This window comes from Corvus brachyrhynchos, unplaced genomic scaffold (genome assembly GCF_000691975.1).
Source record: "Corvus brachyrhynchos isolate BGI_N302 unplaced genomic scaffold, ASM69197v1 scaffold245, whole genome shotgun sequence".
NCBI lineage: Eukaryota > Metazoa > Chordata > Aves > Passeriformes > Corvidae > Corvus > Corvus brachyrhynchos.
Window position 1 is genome coordinate 2302063 of NW_008238988.1, and position 14840 is coordinate 2316902.

Sequence of the window (14840 nt, forward strand, 5' to 3'; positions counted from 1 at the left end):
CGCGCTGCGCGCGGGGCCCGGCATGAGGTGAGGGCGGGGGCGGGGGGCGCTGAGCGGGGGCAGCGAATTCCCTGAGGGGAGAGCGGGATAAATGGGGATCGTGGGGTTGAGGAAAAGGATGGTGTCTCTCCGTAGGCGCCTTGGAAGGCGGTTGCCGTGGTCTCCAGCCAAACCCAGCGCTGCGGGCGGCTTTATCTTACGGGCTTAATCCAGTACCGACAAGCGACAGGATGAGAAGACACGGCCTCAAGATACGCCAGGGGAGGCTTAGGTTGGACATTAGGAAGAATTTCTTCACAGAAAGCGTGATCAGACACTGGAACCATTGTCCAGGAAAGTGGTGACGTCACTGTCCTGGAGGTGTTTAAGGAAAGATTGGGCGAGGCAGCCGGTGCCGTGGTGGTGTTCGGCCACAGCTCGACTGGATCATCCCAGAGGTCTTTTCCAACCTAATCGATTCTCTGATTCTGAGAATCTCGCAACCCGTTTCCATCCCCAGGAAAACGCTCCAGGAAAAGCACGGGGATGCTCAGGCCTCTGGATGAGGGATTTCTCCTGTGCAGCAGACGTGAGGAATGCAGTGTGTCTTTCTGAAGGAGGTGTGCTCTGCCAAAACGCTGGCTTAGGGAAGTGGGCTGCCTGGGAGATGTAGGGAATCTCAGCGAGGAGCTGGGATTTGGGGGGGAGAGGGGATGGGAGCAGGAGCAGCTTTGCCAGAGTTTGGGCACAGCAGGTTTGTGAAGGAGAGAACACAGAGCCTGTTGTTAGCCTGGAGAGGGGCAAGGCTGAGGGAGGCAGGCAAGAGAACCAGTTCCCTTTCAGAGCCTCTCTCTCAAAACAAGCTTCCCAAAAAGTCAGGAGAAATGCCAGCCTCCAGCATCAGCTACATCATTGGTTCCTGCCTTGGAGCAGCCAGTGGCAAGGCAGAGAATTGGGCCCTTTTGGTTTGTCTCTAGTGGAGGAAACCATTTAGAGAAGTGTAAAGCCTCTTTTCAGGTTCTCATCCCATGGATGAACTGGGGCTCAGTGGCAGGAACAGACATTACTAATGGTCCTCTGGGGAACATTGCATTTAATGAATGACCTTTCTGGCATGCATCTCATGGTGCAAAGATCTTACAGAGCTTGTAACCCCTTACACTGGGGCATGGCAGGCAGAAATCACCAAAGAGTGATCATGACCACTGTTGCTAATAATTGTTTTCTAGCAACGACTGCTTGGTAACAAATTTTACCAGACACAGGAGGGATCCAACGGTAGGATCAAGACAGTAGAAATCTTTCCATTTGGCTTACTGGGATTAATATCACATTTATTAGAACAAAGAGAGGTCATTGTTTTTTGGCAGGAGGGGATTATCTCGCCACTTGAAGTCAGTTAACATTTCAGTCTAAAAGTACATTTGCAAAATAACAGAAATTTGCAGTATATATTTCATAATAAAGAGCTTTACTAAACTATTGTGGATTGTTTGGCACAGATGGAAATTCTGGTTAAAGAGAACAGCAAATCCATGTGATTTGCAGCCTTTTAAATGGAATGATTACATAATGTCTATAAAATGAATAATTTCTCTTCTAGGACTTTGTGGAGATTGGGATACTGTGCCAGACTACTGAAAACTAATCATTTTAGGACAGCTGCATCAAATACATCATTTCCAGCAGTTTGGATGCTATTGGCACAACATTCTGGCAGAATACCTGGGCTCTTTGTAGTAGTTAAAAAAAATACTTTCTTCACAATGCCTGAAACCGTGGAGGATAAAACTAATCCAGAACTGTATTTGCCACATCCTGGAGTGCGTGGGATGATAGTGCTCAACAGAGAGGCTTTCAAAAGGACAGTGGTTGTTCCAGCTCTTAAAGTCAAGAAAGAAATTGTGAGTAGTGTGCTGAAGTCCCTAAAACAATCAGTACTGCAGCGTCCCGGCCTCAAGCGGGTGGTGGAGGATCCAGAGGATGAGGACAGTAGGTTTGTTATCCTGGATCCTCATAAAATACCAGAATTCTCATTAGGAGAGTCAGAGCAACAGGTCCTGAAACAGCTCAGTGTCCATCCCGAGGTGTCCAAGTACCACCTGGAGCTGACTTACGAGAATTTCAAGTCAGAGGAGATCCTGCGAGCCGTCCTTCCTGAAGGTCAAGATGTCACCTCTGGATTCAGCCGTGTTGGCCACATTGCTCATTTGAATCTCAGGGATCACCAGCTGCCCTACAGACACTTGATTGGTAGGTGAAACAGCTCCTCCCAGGCAGGTGTTTGTGTCATTTGTGTATTGTTAATGAGATACGTACTGAGGGGCACAGTTCTCTCACAGTGTGGTGCTCTCACCGCACTGAGCCCTGGGCCAGGGTGAAGTGTGTGCCTTAGAAAGGTCACAGCTGCAGCCCTGGGTCGTTAGAGGGAGGGTGTTCCAGCACACACTCACTTTTGTTAATTCAGCTGTAAACAGCAGGTTTGTTCTTGTAGAACATTAAAAGGTCCTGGTCCCTTAATGAGAATTATCTCTTACTCTCTTTCAGGCCAGGTTATAATGGACAAGAATCCAGGAATCACCTGTGTAGTGAATAAAACCAGTATTATTGACAGCACATACAGGAATTTTGAAATGGAAGTGCTTGCTGGAGAGAACAACCTGGTAACCAAGGTACAGGGCTCTCCCCCTGGTATTTTAAATTTAATGTGCTAAAACACAAAGGCATCTTCTGGAGAGATGTGATGTAGGGATGCTGCTGAGACCATTCCTTTGCACAGTGCCCTTCCTGACACCTGTCTGAGCCTAATGGTTGGCTGTTACTTCTGAATTCCTTTCCTTGGCAGATCCTGGTCTGCCAAGGGCAAACTTAGCCATAGGGATCAGGAAGACATGTATTCTTCCAAGTTCACAGCCTAGGTTTAATGATGTGGATTTGATGTAAGAAAATGCAGTTTCCTAATTTGGCCAAGCCTTGTTCAGTGGCTAGTACAGAAAGCAAGAATGTGGTTTTCAATCTCACCAACTTTGCAACTTAGGCAACATTTTGCCTTTGCCTTTTTCCTTTCCTGTCAGCAGCAAGACAAACCTCATGTCTCCTCTGCTCCGACATTTATCAGGTGTAATCACTGTGGAACTGCCAAGTGTTCTTCACATAGGGTTTCTTGTCTGTAGCTGGAAACTTGGCCACTGCTTCCACAAAAATATTTTCTCTTATCTGTTAGCAGCTTTATACTTTCAAAAGAGAAAACATGAGATTACCAAATAAAAAGGTTGAATAGCTTGATGGAACATCCTGTTCCTGCAGAGAGAAGGCAGTTGGATTGTCAAGGCAGCAGTGACAATTGAATATTATGCAGATGGTGTCACCACACACCTGCACGCCATGGAGCTGCACCCAGCAGTGCAGAGACACCTCAGGGTGTTCCTTGCTTGTGGTGGTGTGGATCCCACATTACTGTACTTTGGAATCAGACAGTTCCATGTGCTGGTGCAAAGAGAGTATTATCTTGCATCCCATTCTCATCTGAATAAATACTGTTCCTTTTCAGGTCTGTTCTTAAGATAGTGGTCATCCCAAAGCTTGGGTTTGGATCAGTTTCCAGACTCTGTCACCTTGGGAGATGAAATACAGTATTTTTCAAGCTGCAGAACTGGCTCCCAGTGGCTTTAAATTTGGCTGACAGTTCCTGTTCTTGGGCCTATCATTCTCAGACGCTTATTTACTGTGTGCACTCCGCAAAGGAGGGCTTGAGGCATCTTTCCAAGGTCTGCTTTCAATAAAGGAGTTGTCAGCCATCCACAAAGCTCTTGAAAACCCTCAGGTTTTTTTTAGGGTCATTTTAAGTTGCTGCTTTATTTCCACCTGGTGATTGAGACCTGCATAAAGCTAGCCATTGGGATTGACACTGGGGACATGCTGTTTGTGATGAGTTGATCTGTTGATTTAAGATCTGTTTATTTGATTGCTTAGTTGATCTGTTTATTTAAGATCCATGAGTGCTACCAGTGGGACAACGCTGATGTAAATGTTATCTTTAGATAAGGCACCTTGGTTTTCGGTTGTCTTAATTACTGATAATGCTTAAATCTGCTTGGCATTTGAACACAGAGGCTTAAGCAAATGTTTTGGACTTTCAGGTCAAAGAAAATAACATTGCCTATGAACTGGACTTTTCCAAAGTCTACTGGAACCCGCGCTTGTCCACGGAGCACGGCCGCATAGTGGAGCTGCTGAAGCCCGGCGATGTCCTCTTCGACGTCTTCGCTGGGATTGGACCTTTCGCCATCCCAGCAGCCAGGAGAAAGTGCCGCGTGTTCGCCAACGACCTCAACCCCGAGTCCTACACCTGGCTCCTGCACAACTGCAAGCTCAACAAAGTGGACACCAAGGTAAAAGCGTTCAACATGGACGGCAGGGACTTCCTGCGGGGGCCGGTGAGGGAGGAGCTCAGCAAAGAGCTCCCGCTCCTGAAAGAAGAACAGAAAACTGCTTTCCACATAGTGATGAATTTGCCAGCTCTGGCTGTGGAATTTCTGGATGTTTTCAGGCATCTCTTGGTCGGGGAGCCCTGCAGCCCTGCTGGCCTTCCCACTGTGCACTGCTACGGGTTCTCCAAACACAGCAACCCCACCAGAGACATTCAGGAGCGAGCGGAAGCTTCACTGGGAACCTCCTTGGCTGGCCGCTGTTCCACGTTCCTGGTCAGGAATGTGGCGCCCAACAAGGAGATGCTGTGCCTCAGTTTCCAGATCCCAGCAGATGTGCTCTACAAGAGGCCCTGCCCTGATGAAGGTAAGGAACAAGACTCCCATGAGGAAGTGGGATCTCAGGCTGCACCTTGTGCTGCCTCAGGCTGGTCCCACCTGGTCACCCCGTGGGCCACTCCAGGCATGTGACAGCGGTGTGGATGTAGCGCTGAGCGCAGAGGTGGCCGGCAGGACCAAGCGCCTGCACGTGTGCAGCAGCTGCAGGGCTTCCTCATTCTTGGTAACAGCAGCCTGATCCTCTGATCCCAGCATGAGCCTCCCCAGAAAAATGGTGGACTGGACAGGATCACCCCACAGGCCATAAACCAGATCTTTATGCCTCAGGTTGTGCACTGGGGGAGGATGGGGACTCAGTGATCCCTGTGGGCCCTCCAGTGCAGGATACTCAGTGGCTCTGTGATCTAATGCCAAGTACCTGTCTCTGTTAGCTCAGTACTTCAGAACTGGAGCTGCATTTTTGCCCAGATCAGTGCACTTCCAAGGGACTGGTCCCAGCTCTGACCTTCTCCTTATGCTGACACAGACTCAGTGAGGTCTGGAGTCACCACATCAGCAGAATCAGATTCTGTACCCGAGTGAATATAATTGAGACATAGATACCCTTAGAGATCTTCAATGCTGAATTTGGTTGTTTTGTGAGGGTTTTTTTTGTTTATAGTTGTTCATTTGTTCTTGAAGTACTTGTAGAAACTGGTTGGTTTCAGTGATCTTGGGCTTTGCACTACATGACAAAGGGGGCAGAAGAAGGCTCTCAGTCTGCAGTTACATGAACTGGAGGAAAGGAGGTTTTTATAAAGCTTTAATTCCATGAAACTTACTTTTATGCTGTTGTTGGGTAGCACTGAAATGTAGGTCAAAATACACCTCCCTACAGGTTTTTTGAAAGACTTTTTTGGCATTCAGTAAAGACCCCCCATTACTGCTGTAACATTTTCATTTGTGACTGTTAATCCTTATTTTAACTCTCATCTCTTCCTGTTAAATCCCTTGACAGAGCTCCCTGTTCCAGAGCTTGTGGTTAGGTCAGTCTGTTTACTGTACATTAAATAACTTACTTTTTCTAACCTTTTCCAGCAAAACCAGCCTCGAAACGTCTGTGTACCAGCCAAGATTCTTCTGAAGAGAAGTTACTGAGTTGAAGACCAGAGCTATGGTGACTACCTGAGTTTGTGTAAAGGATATTTAGGTTTTACCCCGTGAGTTACTGGGAGCATACCTGTATTCCTGTCGAGTTGCAGCTTTCCTTTGGGAGCCTTGCTTCCTGCAGTCTCCTTTTCTTCTCATTGTGGGATCAACTGAAATTGTTGTTACTACAAAAAATTAAAACTCTGCTCTTTTATAATAAATGTGTTTTGGTACTTCCCTGCTCTCCATTGTTCCACGCCCTGTGCTAATTCAGGGGCATGGCCTGGGGTAGTTTTCTGCTGTGGCATTTTGATAACGTGCAAGTTGCGGGGAGAACAGATTTTTATGTCTTGTCAGGTCTAGAAAGGTGACTTATATAACGCCTGCCCTGGATTCTCCCTGACAGATGTTTTGGGTTCAGAATATTGGATTATGGTTAGCAGATGCACAAACAGCTCTTGTGTAAGCAAGGTAACCTTTCAAAAGCTTAACCTGAGATACCAAAAGGGCCAAATAGCCCGTATCCTGAGGTTTTGAGTAAAAAATGCTTTTTAACACCAAGATTTAGTTAGGGATTAGTTGACTCCTAACTTTGTGTTTGTCCATGGTTAGAGCCAGAAAGACTTTAATGCCTTTTGCACATTTACAGAAGAAGTTCATGCTTGCATTTCACTTCTAGGCTGAAACCAGCACCTGAAAAACAGTTCTGTCCTCCTGAAACCGTGTCCTCCTGTGGCTTTTGTGCCTCTGCCCTCCCCCGGCTCTCCCCACCTCGGCCTGCTCCCCTGCTGCAGTCCCTGGATGATCTTTCTGGCTGCCTGCTTGGATTCTGCAGGGATTTAAAAAGCCTCTGCCTTTGATTTCCTTTTCTTACCCATCCAAACTATTGTTGGGCAATGTCAACCACAAATAGTTTATTTGGCCAGAGAACTCGGCTCGCCCTCAGAGTTTCAGATATTTTCCCTCAGCCCAAGCTCCAAGCTCACGCCCAGCAACCAGATGTCTGTCACCCTCCTGGCCCTGCTGCTGTGGCTCCAGCCCTGAGCCTGCAGCCCGCTGCATGTTTGGTTCTCACCCAAACACCACCAAGGGCCACGGATTTGTTTTGCTCGTGGCTCCATGTGATGGCCTTTCCTTCCCTTGGCTGCACAGCTGCTGTTTGGAGCAAGCCCTGGCAGCCTGGCTCCTGCAGGATCACATTTATCCATCCCCAGGGAGCCCATCATGACTCACCCGTGTATCCTGACTCCTCCCTGGCCCGCGCTGCAGCCCGAGCGTTCCTGCACGGGCCTTTAACACCGAGTCCCCGCGGCTCCAACCTGTGCGTGCTCTGCTCCCGGGCGCTGCTGCTGGGATCCTGCCCCGGCCTCGCTGCTGCTCCGCTGCCTCTCACGTTCCCTGACAGCACTGCTGCTCCCCAGCTGCTGCCCTCTGGCTTTCCATAAACATCTGAAAGTGGCTCCTGTTCTTCAGAGCTCTCCACAAACACTGCTGGAGCAATAAGGCCCTCCACCGCTCTGGAATGATGCAGCCACCCTGGGATCTCTGCCTGACACAGACTGCAAGTCCCTGTGACTCCACATTGCCTCAGAGCCTGGATTTAGGGCTTGGCACCACTGCACCAACAGAAACCAAGCTTTGATCATCATTTTTTGGTCAAGCCTATAAACTACATAACTCTGATTTTCACTAAAGCATCCCAGAGCAGGGAAGGATTTGAGCTGGTAAAAGTTTTGTTCCCTTAAGGACTGAATGCTAGTGTTACTCCAGCAGCATAACTTTAGATGCCAGTTTAGCAGATACATCACTCCACTCATAACCAGGGGGTTTCCAGCTTTCTGTGCAGTTGCCAATTCTGTGTACAAGAAATGAAATAATAAATAATAGCCAAGCTACACACAAGTTCATAAGTGTATTGAAATTATAAATATTAATATGCATCTGCATGTTAATATGCATTAGGTCATTAGGGCATGTCCTGGAGCTTTACAAACTGAATATAAACAGATCATGGGTGAGGTGCATCTTTGCTAGTCTGGGTGAGCCTGGGAGAGGGGAGAGAAGAAAAGGGAGAAAGGAGAGGAGAGGAGGGAAGGATCTGATCATTTCCTCACCTCTGCCTTCCGTAACATTCCTTGTCAGCAGCTGTTCTGGGCACAACCAACAGGATTTCAAAGGGCAATGGAAATTTTGCCAAGTCCCCCCATTTTCTTTAATAAGAAAGCACCAAGTCTGGAGTAGATCTCATTCTTCTCTTTATTACAGCATAGAAAAAATACATCCATCTAGTGCGCTCCTCAGAGCAGGATTCAACAGCTGTGAGCAGGTGGCCTATAAAACGTGGTCCAAGGTCACTGTCCTGAGCAGCTTCCCATCTCCTGAAGTTTATACAGCTCATGGCAAAGTCCATCCTGCCATGGGAAGCCCATCTCTACTGCAGTTGGTCAACGTTCCATTACGAGGAGCAAGGAAGGAATACAAAAAGTAGCAGATCACGTGCCAGGGATCATCCCCAAAGCCAAGGGAAGTTTCCACCTAAAGAAGCTCCTGAGTTGATGACAGAAAAGTTGCAAATGGAGATAAACAGGAGAAAACAAACATACAAAAGCAAAACAAACAAACAAACCCCAAAAGGGAACCCCACAATTCTGACTGCTTCAGTGAGTTCACCTTGTATTGAGGCTTCTTAGATTGCTTCTAGAGCACCTCAGCCAAAAGAGCTTGAGCTAAAGATTTGTTTTCCAGGCAAAGGTAAGAACCAAGTGACACACAGAGGAAGGATCCCACACAAGAGTTGTGTCAGCGTATTTCCAGAGTTTCTCATCTCATCCAGCTGGCAGGAGGAAAAACCCACTTGCCTAAACTGGGGAAACGAGTTTTATGGGAAGAAAATGTAGGCTTGAATATTGACACTAAATGTTATAATCAAAATGGCATTTAAATGCTTGTGCAAATAAAACTCTGCAATAAGAGTAAAACCACAAACTTTAATAAAGTCTGGCTTTATTTTAAAAAAGTTTACAAGTGTATTTCTTTAAGCCTCAAATGTACACAGCTGAGTTATTCACATCTTCCATTAGATGTGGCTTATTTCTTCAGCCTCCCTCAGCAAAGTGCCACATGACTAACGAGTTTCCCCCTCCACAAGAATGTATCTACCATTTTACAAAGCTCTCGTGCAGACAGGGTTTGTTTTTTCCCTTTAACACTTAAACACAGCTGGTTTTGCACCAGAGGAGTGCACAGAGCAGTGAGCGCAGCCCGGCTGGTGCAGATGGCAGCAATCCTGCCCCACCTTTGCTGGCTTGGGTCGCTCCTCGCCCCGCTGGGTGTCCCTTGGTCACAGGCCGGCGCTCCCTGGCTAACTGGGGTGCCAGAAGAGCCCGCTGAAAGCGTCCTGCAGGGCGCGGTGACAAGCCAGGGAGGACGTGTAGCCCCCGGCCAGGTCCTGTGGAGAGGCGGCTCGAACGTGGGTGAGGTACCTGCAGCAAAGAGCGGCGTTATTTCAGAGCAGAGCAAACACACCAAACACCCCTGTAGTTCACAGCACAGCGAGGTTGAGGCTGCTTTTGGAAAAAGCAAGGAGATGGAGCTGCCCACTGCCCGCTGAACACATCAGGATAAAACTTCTGTGAGTTAAAGCAATGATGCACCTTCAACCAGGCTGCCCCAGCCAGCGCTCTGGGACAGCGGGAGGTGGCACAGGGTTAAGGGCACCCAGGGGTTTGTGTTCCCTGTGCTCTCTCTGGGGGATGCCTCATTTCCCCACTCCCATCGGTCCTGCCAAGAAAAGGACACCACCAGAAGCTTTCCTGCACTCCCACAGAAACAGGAGGGTTTCAGCTCTGCCACTTAACACCAGACACTCCCCCAAGTTGACTGTGCCAGTTGGTCTGAGGACCACAGGGCTGAGCTTCCTGCCCTTGGCTTACCTGTGCCTGGAGCCCACTGACCCTGGGAATTAGATCTGTGGGAGGCTGCCATCACTTTGGCTAACAAAGGCCCTAAACTTCCCCACTAATTAAGCATCATCACCCATTTGCAGAGCCATCTAATAGTACCCCAAACCTCCCAGACCGTTGAGTTGACATGGAAACAAGAGTTGACATGGAAGCAGGAGTTGATGTGGAAACACAAACCCCGCTGCCTGTGCTGGCACTGCCACTCTTGGCTCCCCGTGGCTCCTTCCAAGGGCTCCACCCCAGCCACACATGCTGAGAGCTCCTGTTAAAGGATGGCTTCATTCCACACTGTAACCCTACAGCTCTTGCACCCCACGAGAGAGGTACAAGACAGATTCTCCACTAGTTTTGCACCAAAACCCCATCAAATAGACGGACCCACAGCCCAGCAGGACCAGCATGACGACCCTCTCCAATCCCGACCACCAGACACAACCCCATAAACAAGAAGCGCTTTCCACAGGAGCAACGCTTCAGCCGCTGTTTTGATTCCTCACTTGGTACATGTTGCTCCTGGGAAGGTTGAGTCATTCCACCTCTGGCTTGGCAATCCAAGCATAAACTTGCAAAACGCACACAGCCTTTTATAATGTTATCCTGAGAAACCTAAAACAGCTGCACTTTTGGCAGGAAAATACAGGACCACCAGTAAAATATCCAAAACAGTTGCATCTTTTAATTTATGACTGTACACTGTTTCCATAAAGAGTATATAAAACAGGTCAGATTTTATAGGTAAGACATAATAAACAGTCATACCCATTGATGCCGTAAAAGCATAGAAAAAGAGATTACTGAGAAATGATTAATTACAGTTTTAAAAACTGTATTTCTTGCACCTAATAACCACAATGCACAGACATGAGCAATGTCTCTGAGGCATTCTTGGTGAGATGCTGAAGGTGAGACTGAATTTGCATCCTGTGACTGAGTTGAGGTGCTTTGTACCAAGTTGTGAGAGAGTCTGGCCCTCACTGCCAGACACTGGTTCCCATCAGCACAGACACAGGCAGGGGAGCACAAAATAATAATAAAATAAACCTTTTTAATAGTGCTCAGTCCAAAAGAATCTACAAACACAGCAAGAAAGCTGGTCCCATCTCTTAATTTGCAAGGGGAGGTGGTTTGCAGAGAGCTCCTGGTTTGTGGCAGAACACATTTTATGGGTTTTAATTTTTTTTTTAACATTCTTGCTACTTGTCCCTTAATATTTTAAGAGGAAGATCTCATCCTTCCCAAAGGACTTTTAAAACTGCTGTGGGAAACAGGAGCTCCTTTCCACAGCTAGGAACGATGGGCACTGACAACAACAAATAATTTCCTTCAAAATGCTGGTGTGAAACTACCTCAACCCTCCAAACCAGAGAGTCTTATAAAAATCAATTCCCATCTTGGATTTCACTTCTATCATATTTATTTCATTGCACAACTTCATTGTCCCCTCATGCATGAAACAGTCCAGTGAAAACGGGATTATTTTACATTTCAATATTAACATAGGTTGGTTGTGTCTTTCTCATTACTTTTCTTATCTTCTCTCACTTACATATCACTGAAAGGAGAAAAACAGAGTCTATTGTTTCCCTTTTCCTGGGACATCTGAAATTGGAGCACTAGTTTCATAAGACAACCTGACTTCCAGTCACTGCAGCACTTGTAGTTAATTGGGAGGTGATCTCTGAAGCAATACAAAATCATTGCCAAAAAGGCTCCCATCGACTTCTACTGCACAACCTGCCCTAATTCTCCTTACTCCTGTGAAACAAGCACGGCCCGCTGCTGGCTGTCAAGTGAGGCCTTTATTTTCTTGTTAAGTATCTGAACTTACTGCTCTTGACCCATTTAATTACTGTGGTACACCAGGCAATTGCAAAGAATCTGCCACGCTGAAGCCACACAATGAGAAGCGAATGTTTTGCCGGCTTTTCCACACCAGTCCCCATCTGTGCTGCCTGATTCCAGCCATCCCCTCCACAGGAGAATCTCTCTGAACTGGATTCCTGGGGTTTCTGGCAGAGGTCAGCACATCTTTTCATGTACACCTTTACAGCAGCAGCAGGAAGAAGCGCTTGCCAAGTTTTATTTCCAAAAAGCCGAGCTCCGTTAGGTCTTGGGACCTGGAGGTAATTGCTCTCACTAGTTAGCAAATTCCAGCACACTGGGTCTGTTTTTCATAGGTTTATTTTAAGTACCTGTAAATCTTATAAGCAGAAACCAGGAAAAAGAGGTTTGCTTTTTCTGGTGCACGGTTTTTTAATGTAACTTGTTTTTACTGAGGGCAGACTAAACTCTGAAGTTAAAAAAAGCCTGCACTATTATTTTTGAGCAGGCCTAAATGGCTGTGTGCTCCCTGCCCCACCATTTCACACCTCCCATTCCCAGCAATGCCTATGCTCTGCTTCAGGCTCTGCCCAAACAAGCCCCCTTTCCTTGGCTGCAGCCTTTGGATGTTGATCTTCCCCATTAACCTTTCACGTCAGTTAAAACACGTCGTATTTTGTTCTTCATGAGCCTTGGGGGGCTCATTCCTGAGCTAGGTGTAATTCACACTCGGTGTGGAGGCTCAGAATCAAGCTGGTCATTCCTGGGAGGGGGTTTTCTTCATGCTTTCTCTTTTCCCAAGGCTCTGACACAATCCTTCACCAGGACTGTGGAGAGCAACGTGGGCTCAGCGTGGCAGTGGCTGTGACCCCCTGTGCCTGCCCAGCACAGCCCAGGAGCCCCAGCCCCCTGGCACTGCTGCTGCTGCTGCTGAGAGCCAGAGGACCCAACAGCAACACCCAGGGCCACTGGCAAACATCCCCTCACTGCTCAGCAGGGTGGTCTTGCTTCAGAGAAGTTCGGGAAAGATGTCAGAAACAATCAAAGATGATGGAGAAAGGGCACAATCAAACCTGGCTAAACCAAACACCAACCAAAATGCAAACTGAAAATCCCCCAAACAAAAAGAACCAAACATCCAACCAACAAGCCCAAACCACCCCGCAGTATGTCCCTTCACCCACCCAACTGAAAGTACCAGTGCTAGGGATTATTTCACACAATCTTCCCTGGTACCCAAGATAAATACACTCCTCCCAGGGGTGTTTCTGCAGATGCACCACTTAGAGATACATATGGAATAACTGTGTATTTGGCATACAGATTTTTTTTTACCTATTAGGTATTTTATGGGAGTGAAGAAAAGAAAAATCATTCACAAGTTGTTTGACGAGGGAAAAAAAAGAAATCATTTAATTCTATTCCACAGAATGATTTACTACTCATCTGATTATCTGCAGTATCCAAGACAAAGTAATGGGGCAGACATTAGATCTGGGAAATTTTCCAGATTCATCATTTAAATAATAAATAGTGGTTGCATAAAGCAAGCAAAATACTCCAGTCTGGAAAACTGTGTGAAGCATTAGCAAGGCTAATAGCATAGGCTGCTGCATTCCTGAGCCTTTCTGGAGACAGCATTTTCATTAGATTTACCAATCCCTAGGATGAGCTATTGCTGCATTACCCAGAGTGAGCTTGCAGAGTCTGGGTCTTGTCAGTGGAGAGAGGCACGTAAGGAACTGGACTGTGTCTGGCCTGGCTTCTGCTGAGGAATGTGTGGCCTGGGTTACTCTCTAGTCCCTGAGCAGGTACAAACTGAGCTCCTCTGCTCAGCTCTGTTTTCCTTTGAACCAGTCAGCTCTACCACAGTCAGTCTGTGCAGCCAAACAGAATCTGTTTATAAAATGAGCCGAGTTCATTGCTGTTCTCCATTAAATAGCCCCAGGAAAGGCATTTGGGCACAGGCCTTCACTGGGTGTTACTCAGATATGTTGTGGTTCTCCATCTCTCAGAGTCTAATATGGCTAAGGCAGGGCAAAAACACAAGGCACAAAGCTGGTACTCAAAGAAATCCAGAACAGCAATTCATCCTTCCACAGAGTAGCTAGAAACCTGATCCTCAAATTAAAAACAAACAAACAAACAACAACAAGAAACCTCCCAGTCTTTTAAGCATTTTAGCAGACACTATTTGGGCACTATGATTGTGTTCAGATGTTAACAGACCCACCACCTATGACTGGTGTCAGAAGTTCCTGCTGCACCCCCGCCGCCCAACCCAATCCCTCCTTGCCCAAGGTCACACTGCCAGCCCTGATGGCAGCCAGGCACCTGCCAGCAGCCACTCCTCTCCCCCACCCTTCAGACCACACAGACAAAATGGGAGAAAATCCATTTAATAGATGCAATCACTGAAGGAGTTCTGTTATTTGTTTGGGATTTTTTTCAATGCTTCTCTGTACACAGTTGCAGCAATCAGTATGGATGTGAAAACAGGGCTAAGCATGACGAGGTCCAAATATGACAGATCCCAAGGCAGAGAGAAAAAGAATACATTTTCACCCAGATTATGGCACCTTATGGATGGAACACAGCCCACAGTGCAGGGGTACAAGGAAAAGTCACTCTAAATACCACAACGAAGTCTTGGCTACTAAAAAATCCTGCCAAAGACAAGTGATCCAGCACAGACATCACCCCTGCAGCCCCAACAATCCCACCTGCAGACAGAAGTGCTGTGCACATTCAGCTTAGCTAACCAGGCTGGTTTGTTATTATTAATAACCCTGTTTAGCTGTGCTGCCTTCTGAGGGCTTAGTGAGCAGAAATCCCTCACTGAGGTGTCAGATGAATGCCAGACCCTTTTCCATGCCACAAACCTGCTCAGCCCATTTCACTCAGCCATGCCCCAGGAACCTGCCGCAGAACCATCGCTTACTCATGGCAATTCTGATTTCCAGCAAGGAAAAGTTACTGCCTTCATCTTGCAATAAATTCTGCAAAAGCAGATGCCTTCTGACTCTAATGGATCTCTTTTTGTTACAGTTAAGGATTAAGAAAAATCATAACTGAGAGTCTCAGCTCCTATTAGGTTTCCTAAGTGAAAAACTCTGTTCTACCAGAAATAAACTTTCCCAGTAGAAAAGACAGGAAACGCCCCAGCCCAGCAAATCAATAGAAG

General features: G+C 47.1%; 2 protein-coding genes across 4 annotated transcripts in view; one reads left to right on the forward strand and one right to left on the reverse strand.

Annotated features, from left to right (window-relative positions):
- The first annotated feature begins 6 nt into the window (after positions 1 to 6).
- TRMT5 (tRNA methyltransferase 5) lies at positions 7 to 6115 on the forward strand. 3 transcript variants are annotated; one of them, XM_017738840.1, is made up of 6 exons: positions 7 to 27; positions 1583 to 2232; positions 2527 to 2651; positions 4119 to 4370; positions 4529 to 4773; positions 5823 to 5909. In XM_017738840.1, exons 1-5 carry the CDS (start codon positions 23 to 25, stop codon positions 4766 to 4768), a joined length of 1272 nt encoding a protein of 423 aa, XP_017594329.1. In that variant the 5' UTR covers positions 7 to 22; the 3' UTR covers positions 4769 to 4773; positions 5823 to 5909. The 3 variants fall into 3 exon arrangements, with proteins under 3 accessions (XP_017594329.1, XP_008635503.1, XP_017594328.1); XM_017738839.1 differs by adding an exon at positions 136 to 599 and having other exon boundaries at positions 8 to 27; positions 4119 to 4773; positions 5823 to 6115; XM_008637281.2 differs by having other exon boundaries at positions 4119 to 4773; positions 5823 to 6115.
- Positions 6116 to 8111: 1996 nt separating this feature from the next.
- Positions 8112 to 14840, reverse strand: part of MNAT1 (MNAT1, CDK activating kinase assembly factor) — an 85266-nt gene continuing 78537 nt past the window's right edge. Inside the window, exons 8-9 of the mRNA XM_017738793.1 lie at positions 9169 to 9355; positions 8112 to 8420 (exon numbers count right to left, since the gene is read on the reverse strand). Coding sequence (XP_017594282.1) covers positions 9235 to 9355 — 121 coding nt within the window. The 3' untranslated portion in view covers positions 8112 to 8420; positions 9169 to 9234. The remainder of the gene's footprint in view (positions 8421 to 9168; positions 9356 to 14840) is intronic.

What these genes read in the sequence shown, in the direction of transcription:
- TRMT5 (XM_008637281.2), top strand. An exon ending in GCCCTACAGACACTTGATTG is followed by an intron (nt 2,233 to 2,526) that starts GTAGGTGAAACA and finishes ACTCTCTTTCAG; the next exon opens with GCCAGGTTATAATGGACAAG. An exon ending in GAGGCCCTGCCCTGATGAAG is followed by an intron (nt 4,774 to 5,822) that starts GTAAGGAACAAG and finishes AACCTTTTCCAG; the next exon opens with CAAAACCAGCCTCGAAACGT.